The sequence below is a fragment of the Phacochoerus africanus genome, chromosome 4 (genome assembly GCF_016906955.1).
Source record: "Phacochoerus africanus isolate WHEZ1 chromosome 4, ROS_Pafr_v1, whole genome shotgun sequence".
In the NCBI taxonomy this organism is placed as follows: Eukaryota; Metazoa; Chordata; class Mammalia; order Artiodactyla; family Suidae; genus Phacochoerus; species Phacochoerus africanus.
Genome location: NC_062547.1, coordinates 19,901,762 through 19,921,509, shown reverse-complemented (window position 1 = coordinate 19,921,509; position 19,748 = coordinate 19,901,762). Strand labels below are relative to the sequence as shown.

The following is a 19,748-nucleotide window of genomic DNA, read 5'->3' as shown; positions in this document are numbered from 1 at the left end:
AATTTCAGTTACATTTTTCATTTTTAAAAGTTCTTTTTAGTTCTTGTTTAAATCTGCCTGGTCATTCATGGTTTTTTAATGCAGGCTTATTTTAAAAATTCAGTTGTAAAGGTTAACAAAAGTGTTTCATACCTTGGCCTTTCACATTCCATATCTGGTGATTCTTCTATCTGAAATTCTTAGAAGTCAAGATACTTCTGCTCTTACCTGGGGTTTTGTTTGGTGTTTTTATTTTGAAGTCCTATGAGGTTGATTTTAAACCTGGAGAAGAATCCTGAATGGTTTGTGTCTGTCTATCTGTCAGCAGCCTGGGCCCTCTCCCAACGCAGCTCCAGTCTCACCTCCTTAGATCAGGTAAATCTATCATTTTCTTAAAACAAATGGACTTGACAACAGTTTCAAAGTATTCTACGAGATGGAAAGTAAGAAAGGGAGAGTGCATGTTTAATGTTAACCATATACTTCATCTCACATATAAATTAACATTTAATGTTTATTATGCTTCTGATGGCCTGTACCATCTGACTCCTTTCCACCTCATCTTAGAAAACTCTTTCCCTCATTCTCTGTTCCTATGTGAACTTTCTTTCCATTTCTCCAATGCTCCCACCACATGGTGTGGTAGAATGACTGCAAAAAAAAAAAGGCTCTAATACTCTACTCCTCCCAGTATCCACACCTGCATGTGACGTTGCAACAACTTCAATCAAGAAGTGAAGTCTATTTCCCCAATCCTTGAACCTGGGCCAGCCTGCTTTGGCCAATAAATGAAGAAGTGGTTCTCTGCCACTTACAAGCCTCAGCCTAGAGAGGTCTCCTGTATGTTTGTACACACCTCCCCTGACGCCACTATTAAAACGCACATGCTGAGCTTGTTCAAGGATGAGAGACTACATGGAGCTAAGGGGAGTCTAGACCAGCCAACCACCAGCTGCTAACCCGCCAGCTGAGTTGGGTCCAACTCACAACCAACCTAGGACTCAGCATACAATGGGGACATTACTCCACTAGGTTAGGTCTCCCTTTGATAGCCTTATATAAAATAGGACAAACGGAATATTTTTAAAATGTCCACCTCCCTGGCTAGACTACAACCTCCATGAGGGCAGGAACTAGGTCTGTTTTGATTAGTACTTTGTCCCTAGCATCTAGCACTGTGCTGGCTATAGGCAGTACTCATTATTAGTTGGTTAATTTAGTATATCAGTGAATGTACAAGTGAATCTTCACACAATCCAACAGATGAGGAAAACTAAGCTTGGGAGGGCTTAAGTAACTTTCCTGAAGCTATCCACCAAGAAAGCAGCGAGGCTGAGACACAGTTCATACACTTGAAATAATGCAGTTCACACCGCTCTGAGGACTGGCTAACGATAAAGAGGGATCTGCTAAGCCATCTAGACAAAGCCATCAGGAACAACTGGATCTGCTGGATTATATTGCTACCAACCCTTCACTTTTAAAGTCATTGAAGGACACTAGCTATGAGGTCCCAGGAAATGGCTCCATGTATCATTCCTGGAATGATCCTGTCTTTCCTAACTTGACTTTCATTTTGCCATGCAGTTGTAGAGAAGTGGCATGGTGGCATCATGGAGCAGAATAGTTCAGTTTTCTCCTTTGTAAATGGGACAGATATTTATATTACTATATCATAGCCTGCTCTGAAAATTACATCAGTGTATGCATGTAAGAATTGAAGCAGCACTTGGCATGCAAGAAGCTCTCACAAAATGTTAATTTATGATATTATTTGCTATTATTTAGAAACACGGATGTGGAACTGTAGCCTACTCTTTTTAGGGGTAGTGTAACTATCAGAGTATATTTGAACCATTTGAATGCTACATCTTTTTTTTGTTTTGTTTTTTATTTTTTTATTTTTAGGGCCGCACATGTGGCATATGGAAGTTCCCAGGCTAGGGGTTGAATTGGAGCTGCAGCTGCCAGCCTACACCACAGCCACAGCAATGCAGGATCCGAGCCGCATCTGTGACCTATACCACAGCTCACAGCAACACCGGATCCTTAACCCACTGAGCCAAGGCCTCATGGGTACTAGTCAGATTCATTACAAGCATATTCATGGGAACTCCCTGAATACTACATACTTTAAAACCCTACATAACTCCCTGTTTGCCATAAAGGTCTTTGCTGATGACCATTACCTCTAGTGGTCTCTCCTGTCCCGGATTTCTGCTTTCTATAATTTCATATCTCATGATACACTTCTTTCATTGTACCTCATATCATTTACACTCTGGTTCACCGGAAGGTTTTATTTTCAGCAGCATCTGCAAGCAAGCTGGGCAATGAACGGGAGGAGTTCCTGTCTGGAGCCTAGAGAAGCATCCCCTCTCCCTTAACACTGTTTAAAGTTGGCAGAGACGTGAAAACCTCCCGGCAAACACCCTCCTCCCTCGAGCCAGGAAACACCAAGCCTCTGGCAGTTGAGACATGAGCTGGGAATTTCTCCATGACACCTTAACTGAGAGCTATTAGCATGCTGGCCTTGGATTGGATTTTCTCAGGAATTCAGCATCTAGAGCTCCACAAGTAGCATATAACTGAATGTTTGGCAAGAACCTGGAGTGAAAATCAGCAAGTGAAAATAGGTTACGGTGTGTGTCTCACCAAGCATCATTTCTAAGATCTACCAGCACTGAAAGTATCTATCAGTTTTGCCATCCAGGGATGAGAAAACGGTTGGGTGAAAAATTAATCACCTGAAGGAAGCAGGCAGCTGGGAAGGGTAAAGTGAACTCTGAGAGCTTCTTGCAAAATGAAACAAGGCATGGAGTTCCCTTCCTGGCTCAGTGGAAATGAACCTGACTAGTAACCATGAGGACACAGGTTCAATCCCTGGCCTCGATCAGTGGGTGAAGGGTCTGACTTTGCCATAAGCTGTGGTGTAGGTCACCAACGCAGCTTTGATCTGACTTTGCTGTGGCTGTGGCGTAGGCCAGCAGCTACAGCTCTGATTCAACCCCCTAGCCTGGGAAACTCCATATGCCATGGGTGCAGCCCTAAAAAGACCTAAAAAAAAAAAAAAGAAGAAGAAGAAGAAGAAGAAAAAAAGAAGGCATCATTATTGCTGGGCCCTGCCTCATCCCACCTACGTCAGAATCTTGTTGGGGGCGTGGAAATTTCATATTTACAAGCAGTCCCTGCTGACTCCAGTGCAGATGGTCCTCCAACCACATGCTGAGAAATGCTGATTTTGCCGTAGAAGCTAGATAACAGATCCAGCAAAGCTGGTTTTGAACTAGAGACAAGACAACAGATCCAACAAAACCTATTGGGACTCCAGGGAGGTTGTCTCCGGTGAAGAGACTCAAGAAGGTATATAAGGAGTTAAGAGCCAGGGATAATAAGCACCCAAATCAGAGGCAAACACATTACTCACAGTTTAAAGCCCACCCTGGAGGCAGCCACTTGGTAGCCATTGCTATCACATGCTCACTGTACCAGTCAGGACTCGGAGTTCCCTCCGTGGCTGAGTGGTTAACAAATCCGACTGGGAACCATGAGGTTGCGGGTTCAATCCCTGGCCTTGCTCAGTGGGTTAAGGATCCCACGTTGCCGTGAGCTGCAGTATAGGTTGCAGACGCAGCTTGGATCCTGCGTTGCTGTTGCTCTGGCGTAGGCTGGTGGCTACAGCTCTAATTCGACCCCTAGCCTGGGAACCTCCATATGCCAAGGGGGCGGCCCAAGAAATGGCGAAAAGACAAAAAACAAACAAAAAAACCACACAGTCAGGACTCAAACACGAGACAGAAACCATGTAGTGATTCGAACAGGGAAGAGGAATAATTAACTATAATAGGGTATTACCTACAAGGGGGAAAGGAAAACTCTAATATACAGAACTAGCAGATATAGAGAGCAGCCCCTGCCTACCTCTATGCTGAAGCACAACAAAAAAGGAAGCACGAATCCAAAAGCACTCCCTCCCTTCAGCAAGCACAGACCTAGGCTGTACTTTTCAGGTCATCTGCTTCAGGTGAAGGTTTCACAGGGTTATCAAGAAAAGGACAACTAGTCTTCTCAGACACAGGAGAGCAAGTTGCTTCCACTGCCAAGGGAGGCTCGGGGTGCTCAAGTGGTCAGTTTCATCTGGGTTCAAGCAGATGTTCCCTATTTCAAGCTTAATAAGGGTGTAAATTCAACTCATTCAGCGCACAGAGAGGAGCCAACCACAGCTGGTCCCCAGGCACCTGCAAAGCCAGCTGAGACACGCACCCTGGAGTCAGGGAAAAGAGCCCTTTCTTCCTCTAATATTCCTCCAGTATCCTTCACTGATGAAGCTTAACCACGAGCCAAATGGCAAGAGAGAAATGTAATACCACTGCAAGCAGGGCAGTGAAGGATGGCATTGGAGCCGAGACTCAAAGAGCTAATGACTGGCAATACATCCATCTTCATTCTCTCTCCCATGGTTTCCACTACTGCCCCCTAACAAAAACACAAATACTGCAAATAGAAATGAGGAAACCCAGGATGCCAAGACCTATGGAGAACATCTTTCTAAAACTATACACTCACATGTTTACAGCGTGACCAACCATCTCAGTTTTCCCAGCACTGTTTCAGCTTTAGCACTTGATGTCCTGGGAAACCTAAGTCCCAGACAAACTGGAATAATTTGTCACCCTACATGCATCCCAAAGGTTTTCAAACATTCTCAGAATTACCTTGGGCACTTGGTAAAAAAAATACAGGTGATTCTATCAAATCTGTTAAAGGTGACGTGGTTATTTGGGGGTGCAAGCAGACCATGGACTGATTTTTAAGAAATGTTCTACTTTGAGGACAATCCAGGACTTCTTTGTTCCTGTTCCAAAACGATAATCATTGAAAAGAAAGAAATGACATCCTTTGGAAGATACAGATAAGTTCCTGAGTCAGGAGCAGACACTGAAACAGTATTAGTTGATGGCGGCAGGGGAGATAAAAATTACAGGCTGACCCTACCATTTTCCTCTCCTTTCAATTCAAGGATAAATCATTTCCCTTCAATGTCACAAAGTATAACAGAGAATAATGGATGCTATGAAATCAGACTTGATAGTTGCAACAATTGAGGGTTGTTGATGGGGTACACTGAGCTTCCTGAAGGTAGCACTATATAATATAAAGTATACTTCGAAGACTTCCACAGTGACTACCTACCCTTTGGTAGAGCTTAGAGAAAAACGTGCACAAAGTAGTTCATTTAGTGCTACTTTCGCTATTTTCACACTGTAAGGTACTTGGTTTAACATGGCTAATTTAAAGATGTTTCTCAAGAACTCGGGGTGAAGGGAAGACACTCTTCTATCAACCTTTACTGAGTATCCATTGCGTTCCAGGCATTGTGCTAAATTATTTAAATGCACTGTCTCATTTAAATCCTCCCAAGAGAGGCTAAGTCCACTTTATAAAGAAGCCGGGTACTCGACCTAGATTATACGCCTAGTAAATGATGGCATATAGACTCTAAAGCAAAATTTGTTAGCACTGTAGAACCATGATGAATAAGGCGTGGTCCCCAGTCCTGTGCTAAGTGCTATGACTGAGGTATGTACAGGCGGCAATTGGAAGATAAAGTAGGTGCACCCTAGACTATCAGTGGCTTTCAGGGTAAAAGTCAAATCCTTTCTCTCAGCACATTATGACCAAGTTCCCGAATGCCTCCGCCCTTCCACCAGCCCTCCCTAGTACTCAGTCGCTCTCTCGGCACAGACCGCAGAGGTGGGAGGGAGCTTGGACGTCTCCAGTTTGGGAGGAGGGAACGTGTGGGGGTGATGTTTAGAGGGACCTCGACCTTGGAAACACGTTTCATTCCTACCTTCGCCACTTCCCTGCCCCTCTCGGGGTTCCACCGCACCTTCAGTCTCTGTGCTCCCCTGGAAGCCCAGCCCTCCCATCTGCACCTTCAGCGACTCGGCCCTCTCGCCGCCGAGGATGCAGAGCTACCCGGATTTCGGGCGGTGGCGCCGGAAGTAGCGGCGGCGCATGACGTCAGAGGAAGTGCCTGTTGCCGCGGCCTGCGGTTGGAAGTTACTGGAGTCGGTGCTCCACTCTCAGGGTTCCCCCGACAGCAGGCGGCGGAGCAGGCTGAGGCAGCGGGGTTTGTTTTAGGACCAGCGGCTTTGAACCTGCGCGCCCGGCTCCAAGGGCAGGTGCGGTCTCCTGGCTTCCCGCAAGGTGCCCAGGGCTGCGAGTGTGGGGACTGCCCTTCACGGACGACCTCCGGGACGTGCAGGGTCGAAAATAGGGAAAGTTGCCAAACCTTAGTGAGAGGACCTGGCTCTTGCACCTGCGAGGATCGCTTAATACGCACTTCGACCGTGAGGAAAGTATTGCTTCCTCTGTTTACAGAGGAAGAAACAGGCTCAGAAAGGTGAAGTCATTTGCCCCAGGCCTGCAGCTGAGAACTGTCAAGATTCACAGCGAGTCCTTTGGTGCCAGAGCCCTTGCTCTGCACTGCCCCAGGTTCTCATGCATAATTTGGGTAAAGAATCCTGGCATGGACGGTGGGGTTAGGTAACAGTTTCTGGGACACTGAAAATGCAGTAGGTCATGAATGGGGCTCTGGAAGCTGTATTTTCAAAAGCCGTGGGAAGTATAACACATCGTTTCCTCGTGAACAGAGCAAGAGCGATAGATAATTGTCATGTTAAGCTTTTAAGGCCTCAGTTGAGAGAAAATGTCGAACGGCGGCTTCCTCTACAAATCTCGTGGGATTGGAAAGTTGGTTTTTGATTCTGTCATTCACTGTTGAGGCAGATGGCAGCCTCTGTCCTCTCCCCACCTATTAAACGAGAAGACTGACTTAGTACAAGGGGGGATTTGTTATACATAAACATTCCCGAGGCCAGCCTGTTTCTACTGAAATCAGAAGGTCTGGGGTGGGGCTGGGAATCTAGGCTAAATTAGCTATACAGTGAGCCTGTTACCTTTGAGAACTTGAGATGTAAAGCTGTCTTAGACCCATGAAGAAATGGATTTTAGGTTCAGAAGGTGCCCAGAACCTTCACGTTTTTGTTTTCTTTTGGCTGTGCATGCTCCTATATTTGCTGTAGGCTAAACTTTTATTAGTAAAAATGTTGAATTAGTGTTACTGGGCATTATGAGGTGGATTTTTTAATTAGCTGAATACTGAAACACAATAACATTTGAACTTTAATCTGCCTACTACTGATTGATTTCCTGGGTGACACAGGGTGAGCCACTTAACTTGTGGTCCTTATATACTTGTTTGTGATGCTCTCTTATGTCTTATAATCATGTCTTGTTACAAATACCTGTATCCATCCTACATCAGATCTCCTAAGACAGGCCATGGGTATTTTTAACAAGCTCCCATAGAAGCTTGATGCAGCCTGTGATAATGGAATATGGAAATGCCCTAGGAAACTGAGTCTTAGCCTATTTCTGAGTGTTCACGTAGGTGGAATTTTATAGTTTTCTAATATTCTGCTCTTGGGAGACTCACAAGAGTAATGTATTTTATGATAGATCCTGGGTTTAGTTTTTTTAGTTTTTGTTTGTTTATTTTTGCTTTTTTAGGGCTGCACCTGTGGCATATGGAAGGGGTCAAATTGGAGCTGCAGCTGCCAGCATGCACTACAGCTCATGGCAATGCAGGATCCTTAATCCACTGAGCAAGGTGAGGGATTGAACCTGCATCCTCAGGGACACTAGTTGGATTTGTAACCTGCTGAGCCACAACAGGAACTCCTTAGAATTTTTTAACATTTACTTTCTTGTGAATGAAATGAAAGTACTGTGCTAAGATAAGCATTACAAAAGATAAACATTAAAAACAACATCCCCAAGGAGTTCCCGTCGTGGCTCAGTGGTTGGCGAATCCGACTAGGAACCATGAGGTTGCGGGTTCGATCCCTGGCCTTGCTCAGTGGGTTGAGGATCCGGCGTTGCTGTGGCTCTGGCGTAGGCTGGCGGCTACAGCTCCGATTAGACCCCTAGCCTGGAAACTTTCATATGCTGCAGGATCGGCCCTAGAAAAGGCAAAAAGACCAAAAAAAAAAAAAAATCCCCAGGTGATTTAGTAGGCTCCTTGATTGAGGTATTGTGATGACAAGTTGATTTTATGTAGAAGCTATGATTGCCATTGAGCCATCTTGTCTGCGTGAAAAGATTATAATTACCTCTTGGTTGTCCAGGCCGTCACAACTCCAACTAAAAAGCATCTTTTTTTTTTTTTTTTTTTTTAAACAGATACTATTGTGTGATCTAAATCAGGCAATGAAATCTTCTGAAAGCTAAGAGCAGAAGCCTTTTTGGTCAACATGGAGGACAAAAGACGGCGAGCTCGAGTGCAGGGAGCCTGGGCTGGTCCTGCTAAGAGCCAGGCCATTGCTCAGCCAGGCAAGAACCTATGGGGATCTCATGTGTGGGGGTGTGTGTGTGTGTGTGTGGTCGAGTATCATCTTCTTTTATATATATCCTTTTGGTTGATAGTGGTCTCGCATTTCAGTGGATGTTATTTAAAATGAGGCTGATGTTTTTTTCTAATTCTGTTGACGATGAGCTAAGGCTGATCTTTAGTATTCTTCAGTTTAGTCACGGTGCTCAAAGCTTTCAGGTGTGTGTTGAGGTCTTCGATTGACTTTCCTAATTACTTTTTAGATGTCAGAGAGGTCATCTCCAAGTGGATGTCATTGGTCCTTGCTCAGTAGAGGGTGATGAGAGCACACTTTCCCCTGGTTTGAGTCTCCTCTCTCTCTTGCTTCAGCTACCACTACTGAGAACCGTCTCCCACAGAGACCTGGTCAGACCTGGATGAACAAGGAGCGTCTGTCTGACAGACAGTTTGTGTTCAAAGAACCCCAGGAGGTAAATTCTTTTTTCTTCTTCAACAGCAGCAAAGACTTCTTTGCAAATAACACTCATATAGTAGGTACTCAAATAGTGACTGAATAGAATCACTGGGAGGAGAGTTGAAAGGAATCTAGTAATAATGAAATGTGGAATATCAGTTTCTTAGTATGTCTGAGGAGTCTTTGTGTTCTGCCCCCAATGTATGGGAATATATAATTCCTGTTTCGTTTTGTTTTTTTTGACAACGAGGCACACCATGACTAGAGGTTAGAGGTTAGACCATGACCAGAGCTTGCATTAGTTATCTTGGTTCTGGCAGTCCTGAAAACATGCTAGTGCAGCAAATTGCTCTGGAATTTGAAATTTTAGCTACGACAATGCCTGATTTTTCTAAGCTCCCCTCCCCCACACCATGGGCAAAATGTAAGAAATGGTGAAGATTCACTTTTTTAATAACATAGGGAAAAAGAGCTAAAAATCAGTCATCTTGCTATAGTAATAACTGCATAAATAATGATTAACCCCCTTTTTCCTAGTATATTTTCTATTTTTAAAAATCTCTTGAAAAGAAGGTTTTTCCAGAGCTGCTGGCTGCTGGGAAAATGGATTAATTCTAATTTTTGTCATCGTTTACTGCCCACTAGCAACTATGAAGTGGCTCTAAGAAGAATAGAAACAAGAGTTTCTGGTGGCATAGTAAGAGCTTGGAATAACAAAGGGATAATTTTAACCCTGATTTATTTTGACTACAAATGAGAGGATACGGCAGTCCTGCAGGTAAACCTCCCTGGGGATTTGGGATCATTTCACAAGTAAGATCTGGCTGTTTTCCTGCAGGTGGTACGAAGAGCCCCAGAGCCAAGAGTGATCGAGTAAGTAATTTGCTGCCTTCCTGTAACTGTTGCCTACAATGAAATGAAGGGCCCAGGATCTATTCCTATCTCAGATGTCTTTAAACTTGGTCTTTTGAGAAGCCTTTCTGAATTTGCTGATGGTGTGGAAAATGCAGCAAGATATCTGTACATTAAACTCTGACTCTGGTGTTGATTTCCTGACCCTATTTCACTGATGTATCTGCAGAGAGTAAGCTAAAATATCTCCTAGGTAGAGACAGAGAGGCATTTTTCCTGAGTCATTGAAAGATGGCTCTTTGAAAAACCCTTAGGTACCATTTTACTAGCTGTGCTTATAAAAACTGCTGGAAATCTAGATGCTCTTTCAGTTCATTTATTAAAAGCACACAATTGTTCCAGAGCAATTAAATGAGAGTAAACTTTTCTCTTATGTTGATCTGTGTCTAAAGTATTCTTTTCCAAAATTGATGAAAGATGCTTTGACTCTTCTTTTCCTTCTTCTCATTTTCCATATGACGTAGATAAATTATCAGTAGAAAACATCCTTTTATTTTAGCAAATTAGCACTATTGCTAATGCTTATTAGCAATCTGTTATGTTGTCTGGTTGTTTGCAGATTGACATACCTATATCTTAGAAAAATTTGAAACTAACACAGATGTCATCGTACCTTCAAAGAGGGTATGTAGTTGTGGTCTTGCTACTAGTTAGCTACATAACTAGTTGTTAGGCAAGTTATTGCCATCGCTCTGGACTTCTGTTTCCTTGTCTGTAATATTTAAGGTTTGGACTACATAATCACTTAAGACGCAGGAAAGGTTTAGAGAAGATTATCCTGAGCTGAGATTTTGAAGGATGAATTAGAATTTTCTCCTGGACCAAAGTTGGGGGTGCTGGATGGCAGGGAGGCATTTCAGTAGGTAGAAGAAAGCATGGGGTACATGGTGGGTTGTATTCAGGGGATTCCAAGCAGTAATTACTGAGGATGATGAGTCCGTGGGAAGTGTTAGTAGGTGGAGCTAGATCGGGGGACCTTGTACCTGTCTACTGTATCTCTGTTCCAGGACTCTCCAAGGGGGTGCTCTATTTGGTGCCCCTTTGTGTGATAGTTTGTTGCACCATATCAGCCTCAATTATAAAGGGATGGAACCAGAGTTGATTTTATCCCAGTCTTTGTCTCTGTGGTCTGATTTTGTCAGATTCTATTCCCAGTGCCATTTATGATGTAACACCATCTCGCCACTTACCTCAGTGATAGAAGAAGGGGAGGCTGTGCTTGCCTCATAATGCACACTTACCATGGAATTATTTTGGTGAGCTAGCACTTTGTGAACTCCAAAGGACAGTCCTTCCTTCTTCTACATGGAGTATATTGATTTATCTGATACTAATAAGTCTGTTTTCTTTGTTTCTTTAGTAAAGAAGGTGTGTATGAAATCAGCCTGTCACCCACAGGCATATCTAGGTAAGTAAATCCTCTCTGGAAAGGGACTATAATTACCACTGAGTTATAGTCTCTTAAAATATTCTACTCCCTTGCTTAAAGTAGGTAATTTCTGCCCCTTAAATTCATGGGGAGCAAGTGTTTGGTAATATCTCCTTTTTTGTTCGTTTTTTTAGGGCCTCACCTACAGCTTATGGAAGAAGTTCCCAGGCTAGGAGATTGAATTGGAGCTACAGCTGCCGGCCTTTGCCACAGCTGCAGCAATGCGGGATCTGAGCCGAGTCAACAGGAACTCCCATTATATCTCCTTTTATACAGTATTTCTAGTTTCAAAACTTTTTTGTAGCCTCTCTGTCATGTATAGTAACCGTTACTTCCCCAGTTTTTCAGATGGGGAAATGAGTTCCAGAGAGATTGAGTACTTTTTCCTAGGGCCTAGAGTTGGGTCTAGCCTCAGCTTCAATGCTGAGAGTGATAGGTTATATCACTATTAGGTTACATAATATGCATCACTACATATATTATTTATATTAATCATATGTTATATATATTATATAATAAGTTATTGTTACATAAAGTTAGATTTCAATAGAATTAAAGCATATGTGATTTGGGGTATGTTAGGCATTAGTCATTGAAAAACACTTTGGGGAGCTCCTGTCGTGGCGCAGTGGAAATGAATCTGACTGGGAACCATGAGGTTGCGGCCTCGCTCAGTGGGTTAGGGATCTGGCATTGCTGTGAGCTGTGGTGTGAGTCGCAGACGCAGCTAGGATCTGGTGTTGCTGTGGCTGTGTCATAGGCCAGCTGCTTAGATCCCTAGCCTGGGAACCTCCATACGCCACGGGTGTGGCCCTCAAAAGACCAAAAAAAAAAATTTTTTTTTTGGAAGCATCACCTTAGTGCATGTCACTATAAAATAATGAGACATTTAAAACAAATAATCAGAAGTTACATATCTAAATGAATTGCTTAAGAAGAGTTGCAGTTGGACTTGTAGTCTCTGTAATTAGTCCAATGGCACTGCCATTGTTATAAACCTTTTTGGAACTTCCTTTTTAAAGCAAGTTTTAATAGTCGCACAAGAAAACCAGTTTGCATTATTTTGGTTACTGCTCATTTTTAACCTGGTATGGCTTCAGGTGATCTTTGGCTCTTTTAGTTTAGTTTAGTTTTTTAGGGCCACACCTGCAGCATATGGAGGTTCCCAGGCTGGGGATCGAATTGGAGCTGTAGCCACTGGTGTATGTCATAGCCACAGCAACACAGGATCCAAGCCATGTCTGCGATCTACACCACAGCTCAGAGCAATGCCAGATCCTTAACCCACTGAGCCAGGCCAGGGATCGATCCCACAACCTCACAGTTACTAGTCGGATTTGTTTCTGCTGCACCAAAGTGGGAACTCCAAGCTTTGGCTCTTTTAAAAAATCATTTCACAATATGTGTAAATCAACTCGCTGTGCTGTACCCTATAAACATATACAGTGCTCTGGGTCAATTATATCTCAGTAAAATTGGAAAAAATAATAATTCAGATATACACATTTTAAATTGGGCAACTGGTTAAAATTAATTAATAAACTACGTGTTATACTATTAAAAAATCAAATGCACCTTCAAAGAGTGAAATGTTACTACCAACAAGGCTGTTGAAGAGAATGTTCCATGAGCTTTCAGAACGTTTCTTAAGAAAGATGCCCAGAAAGATTTTGAGCTGACTTGGCATTGTTGAAATAAGTGCCTATTCAATGAGAGGAAGAACCCCCTCATTCGGATATATTTCTTTTGACGCAGTTATCAATGGTCACTTTGCCCTACAATTGGCATAGTCTCAGAAGACTACCAGTTGTTAAAGGAACACAGGGCCAAGTATTTTATTAGTTACTGTAATAGTCACTTTTCACAGTCACCCTATGAGGTGGAGATCATCTTTGTGTTACAGATGAGCACAACCAAATTTCAGAGAGGTTAAGTAACTTGCCTAAGGTTTCACAGCTAAGCAGTGCTGGAGCAATATTTGATTTATATCTGTGAAAGCTGCCATGTACCTCTTTATCCTTTATTGCCTCTTTTATTTATCTTAATATGAAGGAATTTATTGTACATCCAGAGCATTGTGACCTGGATGATATTAAGCTCTGCTTGCCACAGGAGGTGTGGTGAGATGATTTTATCCACCCACCAAAGGAAGCATCATCCAGATTAATTTATTCTGCCGATGGTTAGAGTCTAACCCATCTTGTTCTGTGCTCTTTAGTTAATAACTGTTCTTTCTGCATCAAGGGTGTGTTTGTATCCTGGCTTTGTTGACTTAAAAGAAGCCGACTGGGTATTGGAACAGCTTTGTCGGGAGGTTCCCTGGAAACAGAGGACCGGCGTCAGAGAGGGTAAGCAGATCTCTGAGATCACGGTTGTTGCTGCCTGGTCTCCCTTTCCAGGACGTTTTCCAGTACCATTGCTTCTTTGCACCACAGCATCCTAAATAGATTCAAGCTTAACTGGTACCCTAAGGATGAGTAGGAAGTAGCCTGTCAAAGGGGACAGGGAAGAGTGTTCTGGCAGAAGAAACAGCAAGTGGTTCTCAGAACATAGCAGGATATGGGAGTTCAGGGAACCAAAGGAGGTTTGGTTTGGCTGAACTGTGGTTGACACATTTATCTCCCTTTGTGTTTGCTCACTATTTACTCCTTCAAATGGTGCCAACCTTCCTCTTTCTTCGTAGAAACTTCCAGAGCTTTTTTTTCTGATTCTATTTGGCGTAGGCTCTTTTGTGGTACTTCTTACCAGCTTTTGATTCTCATTTTAGTGTCCCTTAGCTTCTGCATCTGTAGTATTCTCCTGAGCTTGTCCAGGTTACGTGACTTGGAACAAGCTCCTCCGTGGGCATCCACAAGTGACAGAACCTGCTATACCAGAGGTGGTCACTGGGGGGCGTCTGTGCTCTAGCATAGACTTTCCTTTCCGGCATATTGAGGAAGTTTAAATTTTCTGTGAGGAAAAAGGCAAAGAAAGTATACTGGCATCATTTTTGTGACTCAGGCATCAGAATGAGACTCTGCTCTTTCAGGGCAGCCTTCTCATAATTTCTAGCAGTATCTTTCGCAGAGCTTTTGGTGACAGACTTGGCTTTGATTGCTGGCTATGTCTTTCAAAGTAATTGTTAATTTTAGCAATTAAGTCATTTTCTGATCCTTAGTTTTCTGATCTATAAAATAGAGGTGATAATGATACCTATCTTAAAAGGTTATTGTGATAATTAAATGAGATAACACATGATAAGTACTTACCAGAATGCCTGGTATATAGTAAGCCTTCAATGGATGTTATCTGCTTTTACTCTTACTGTTTCTATTTGTAGTGGTTGATATCAGTTGTAGGAAAAATAGCATATCGATGAGTCACTCCCTCTCCAAATAAACTGCACATCAAAAACTTTTGACTAGGAGTTCCCGCTGTGACACAATGGGATTAATGGCATCTTTGCAGCACCAGGTTGCAGGTTCGATCCCCAGCTCAGCACAGTTGGTTAAAGGATCCAGCATTGCTATGATGTTAGTCAAAGTTGTGGCTCAGATCTGATCACTGGCCTGGGAACTCCATATGCTGTGGAGCAGCCAAAAAGAATTAAAAAAAAAAAACAAAAAACTCCAAACCCCAAAATAACTTCTAAAATTAGCTACATGCGCTGGTTGATCAGAGCACTTTTCTTCATTTGGGATCAAGAGGGCTTATACAGTGGTGGCACACGGGTGAACAGATTGTCTTATGTGGATGTTGGTGCCCCAGGTTCCTGCCTACAAGGGTTCAGACTCCATATCATACATTTTAGACCTTCGCTAATCTGAACCTGTCTGTTCCACAGTGTGACTCTCACTCTTGTTTATGTCAATCACTGATGCAAATAAGTCATACGCATCTTCACCTCAGAGCTTTACCTATACTGTCTCTGCCAGTGTACCTTCTCTCTTGTCACCCCCATTTTAGCTGTAAATCCCACGCCCTAGAGGAAGGTAGAAATTTGGGTCAGAGCTCATCCTTGCTCTTTTCTATTTCTCAAAGCTTCTTCTACATGGCAAGGCGTGGTGTTGCCACTCAGTAGGTACACCTTGAATAGCATTAAACCGTTTCAAAGGCCCTGTATTTTCTTTCTTAGATGTAACTTACCAGCAACCAAGACTTACAGCATGGTATGGAGAACTTCCTTACACTTACTCAAGAATCACTATGGAACCAAATCCTCACGTATGTTGGAGTGTTGTTGTTGGTATGACTTTATAGACTATATACTATAAATGTAGAGTACTATAAAATGATGAATTACCTTGCAGAGCTGCTCGATGGCTCCTAGCTCAAAAAATCCTCTGGGTTCAAACCCTGAGTCTTTGTGCTCATGCCCCTTGATGTGCTTTGGATCCACATCGAGTCAGAGGATGAGAAAAAAATGAACTAAAATAAACTAGAACCAGACTCAAGGGTTTCAGAAAAAAAATGAATCATTTCTTTTCCTAATCTCCCCCTTCACCAAGCTGTTCTGACTGTAGCCCTTCTGTGTACATCCTGGTACACATTTGCTGGGGGGCCAAATCCTTATGACTGGACAGTGAGGTCAGAATGTTTCTTTCCATTTCTCAGGCTCTTTTGCCATTTGTGAAAAAATCCAGTGCCTTTCTTGTTGACTTTGTATGCATTCTATGGCTGCAGTTCTCAGACTTCTAGCTTATCATTGCTTTGGCTTGTTTCTACTGCCTCTTTTGTTTTTAGAAATTTCCATGACAGACAAAGGATTGTAGTATATAAATTAAGCTTGTCCAGATGACAGAATTAAGATCCAAGAAATAGCTCTCTGTTTAGTCCCTGGAATCTTGCCTTTGGCAAATAATAATATGTTTTTACTGAAAGAGACTTTGAAGGAAATGGAGTTTCGCTTATGGCACTGGAATAAAGAGAAATGTGACACATGTAGAACCTCTGGTAATTTGTAATCATAAACTATTTTGCTAAGATGTTCAAGGATGAAATATTGACTGAAGGGAACGTGGCTTTTTCATGTGAATAGATAGTCGTATGCTTTGGTTTCTATGGCTGCATTTAAAATGTGATCCAGGGAAGTGTGAGACTCTTAATATCTGATTTGGGACCATGAAGAGAATTGAATGAGGTCCGTCCAGCATAGACTGCTGGCCGTGTTTCTGTCAGAATTAGTTGTCTTCTTGTCAACAGCCATAGCAGAGAAGTTGAGGATTAAACAGCCTGTGGGGAAGAAGTTCTTTCTTATTCAGTCTAGTTAATCTTTTAGAACAAGACTTCTCAACCTTGGTGTTACTGATAATATTATTACTTAAGCTGGATAATTCTGGCCTAATATTACTGATTATCATTTAAGCTGGATAATTCTTTCTTGTTGGAGTTGTCCTGTGCCCTGTAGGATGTTTAGCAATATTATCCATGAATTCTGCCACTAGATGCCAGAAGCAGCCCTCACCCAGTCATGACAACCAAAAGTGCCTCTAGACACCGCCACACATCTGCTGAGCATTGCCCTTGATCGAGAACTGCTTTAAGACACATAAGATTTGCTGAGTAGAGTGGCCACTTATGTTGAGGGACATTTTGACAATTCTTCAGAAGAATTTTTAAAATGACCATCCTTTTCTTATAATGTGAGTAGTAAGCATTTATTATCGAACATTTAGAAACTGTAGATAAACATGAAGAATATTAAATTTTTTTTGTCTTTTTTTAGGGCCACCCCTGCGGGATATGGAAGTTCCCAGGGTCGAATTGGAACTGCAGCTACTGGCTTACACCTCAGCCACAGCAACTCCAGATCTGAGCCGTGTCTGAGATCTACATCACAGCTCGTGGCAACCCTGGATCCTTAACCCACCAAATGAGGCCAGGGATCAAACCTGCATCCTCATGGATATGAGTCGGGTTCACTACCACTAAGCCACAATGGTAATGCCAAGAATATTAAAATTTTGGGTAACACTTCTGCCTCATGTTTTGGTTCCAATCTTTTTTTTTTTTTTTTTTAAGAGCCATACCCACAGCATATGGGAGTTCCCAGGCTGCAGTCAGATCACAGCTACACCCATAGCAACGCCAGATCCAAACCTCGCCTGCAACCTATACCACAGCTCATGACAACACCAGATCCTTTAACCCACTGAGCAAGGCCAGGTATCGAACCCGTGTCCTCATGGTTACTAGTCGTGTGCATTACCACAGAGCCTCAACTGGAACTCCCGAATCTTTTTTTTTTTTTTTAGACAATCATATGTAGAGAATTTTTCTATAAAAATAAAATCAATTATGTATATACTGCATTTTACTATATCATTAATATACTTTAGTGTCATTAAATGCCCTTTTACAACATTATATTGAATAGATAAGTAGTAGTCCATAATCTATGTATAATGTAGTTTATTCAAGCAGGCCTCTTTGTTGGATATTGAGGTAGTCAAATTAGAATTCTTTTTTTTTTTTTTTTTGTCTTTTTAGGGCCGCAACCACAGCATATGGAGGTTCCCAGGTTAGGGGTTGAATCAGAGGTGCAGCCACTCGCCTACACCACATCTTCCAAAATCCAATGCCAGATCCTTAACCCACCGAGCAAGGCCAGGGATCAAACTTGCATCCTCATGGATGCTGGTCAGATTTGTTTTCTGCTGAGCTCCCAAATTAGAATTCTTAATTTGAATTTGGCTGGTTCATAACTTTGTATTTATTATTTATTGCTAATAGATTGAGTTTTTATACCATCTGAAACAAAATTAAAAGAGATGCCCTTTTCTCAGATTTTTTAAGGGGGAATTTGCTAGTGCGTGTGTGTGTGTGTGTGTGTGTGTGTGTGTGTGTGTGTGTGTGTTGGGGTACTAATTTAATTTAAAATTTTTTATTACCTTCAGCCTAGTATCCCTTAGTATAGGGGCAGATTCAGTCACAGGAAATTAAACTTTTAGTCTTTGTTCAAACTAAATCTTATATGAACCCAGTGTATGAAAATGAAAATGTGCCTCGACTCCCTGGTTGGCCCGCCAGCTTGACCTCTCCTTTCTCCTGCTGTGATCCCAGAGGCATCTCTGTGGGACCTAGCTCTCTACAAAACACTGTTTGAAATCCACTGAATAGGTTCTTTTATTTTTGTGATTCATGTTTTCTCATACTCTTTTCCTCAAATGTCTTTTAAGGATAGAATGTCTTCACTACATGGTGAGATGACGCTGAATTTTAATGTAGACGTTTGGTTCAGAGGGATCTGTATATAGAGTATTGGTTGGAGAGTCTAAATTAATCCTCTAGATCATTATTCCCTTTTCACTCCTTTCCTCCTTACTTCACCACCAAAAATAACCAAGAAAAAATATATACCCACTTAGAAACATAATGCCAACTTGGTGTTATCACAGTGCTCTGTCCCTAAGCAAGTCAGGGAAGTGCTAATTAGTTTCTCAGTCACAGTTTGAAAAGCTATCATCCTCCTCTACATCCTTGCGATTCTTGCTAAGTGTATAATTCTAATAACATCTGATCCTTATCCCAATGAAGATAAGTTTAAAGCTGTAAAATAAATGGAAAATACATTTTGCTAACACTATGACGGAATTTCACTTTGAAATTTATTCTTGGGAGTTCCCGTCGTGGCGCAGTGGTTAACGAATCCGACTAGGAACCATGACGAATCCGACTAGGAACCATGAGGTTGCGGGTTCGGTCCCTGCCCTTGCTCAGTGGGTTAACGATCCGGCGTTGCCGTGAGCTGTGGTGTAGGTTGCAGATGCGGCTCGGATCCCGCGTTGCTGTGACTCTGGCGTAGGCCGGTGGCTACAGCTCCGATTTGACCCCTAGCCTGGGAACCTCCATATGCCGCGGGAGCAGCCCAAGAAATAGCAAAAAAAGACAAAAAAAAAATTTATTCTTTTGGGCATAGGTTAATTTAATAACATTTGTTTTATTTATTTAAGCTCTGCTTGTTGTTATGGCTTTTTATTTTTTAAAATCCTCTGCTTAGAGGAGCTGAATAGACATTTTTCCAAAAGAAGACATACACATGGACCACAGGGACATGAAAAGATGCTTAACATCATTAATTATTAGGGAAATGCAAATCAAAACCCCAGTGAGATATCACCTCACACCTGCTAGGACAGCCGTTATCAAAAAGGCAAGAAATAACAAATGCTGGTGAAGATATGGAGAAAAGGGAGCCCTCATACACTGTTGGTGGGAATTTTTTTTTTTTGTCTTTTTTGCTGTTGTTATTGTTGTTGTTGTTGTTGTTGCTATTTCTTGGGCCGCTCCTGCGGCATATGGAGGTTCCCAGGCTAGGGGTCGAATAGGAGCTGTAGCCACCGGCCTACACCAGAGCCACAGCAACGCAGGATCCGAGCCGCATCTGCAACCTACACCACAGCTCACGGCAACACCGGATCATTAACCCACTGAGCAAGGGCAGGGACTGAACCCGCAACCTCATGGTTCCTAGTCGGATTCGTTAACCGCTGCGCCACAACGGGAACTCCTTTTTTTTTTTTTTGTCTTTTTTGTTGGTGGGAATTTAAATTGGTATAGCCACTATGCAAAACAGTGTAGAGATTCATCATCAAAAAATT

The 19,748-nt window shown here is 42.4% G+C and overlaps 1 protein-coding gene across 5 annotated transcripts in view; it reads left to right on the top strand.

The window, feature by feature from the left end:
* The first annotated feature begins 6,019 nt into the window (after positions 1–6,019).
* The window catches only part of ALKBH3 (alkB homolog 3, alpha-ketoglutarate dependent dioxygenase), a 37,053-nt gene continuing 23,324 nt past the window's right edge, over positions 6,020–19,748 (top strand). For 2 of the 5 annotated variants that reach the window (XM_047775944.1, XM_047775940.1), the window contains exons 1-7: positions 6,020–6,164; positions 8,227–8,376; positions 8,744–8,844; positions 9,667–9,701; positions 11,101–11,148; positions 13,414–13,517; positions 15,284–15,372. In XM_047775944.1, the coding sequence (XP_047631900.1) occupies positions 8,298–8,376; positions 8,744–8,844; positions 9,667–9,701; positions 11,101–11,148; positions 13,414–13,517; positions 15,284–15,372 (456 nt within the window). In that variant the 5' untranslated portion in view covers positions 6,020–6,164; positions 8,227–8,297. The other 3 variants (XM_047775942.1, XM_047775941.1, XM_047775943.1) reach the window with 3 other exon arrangements.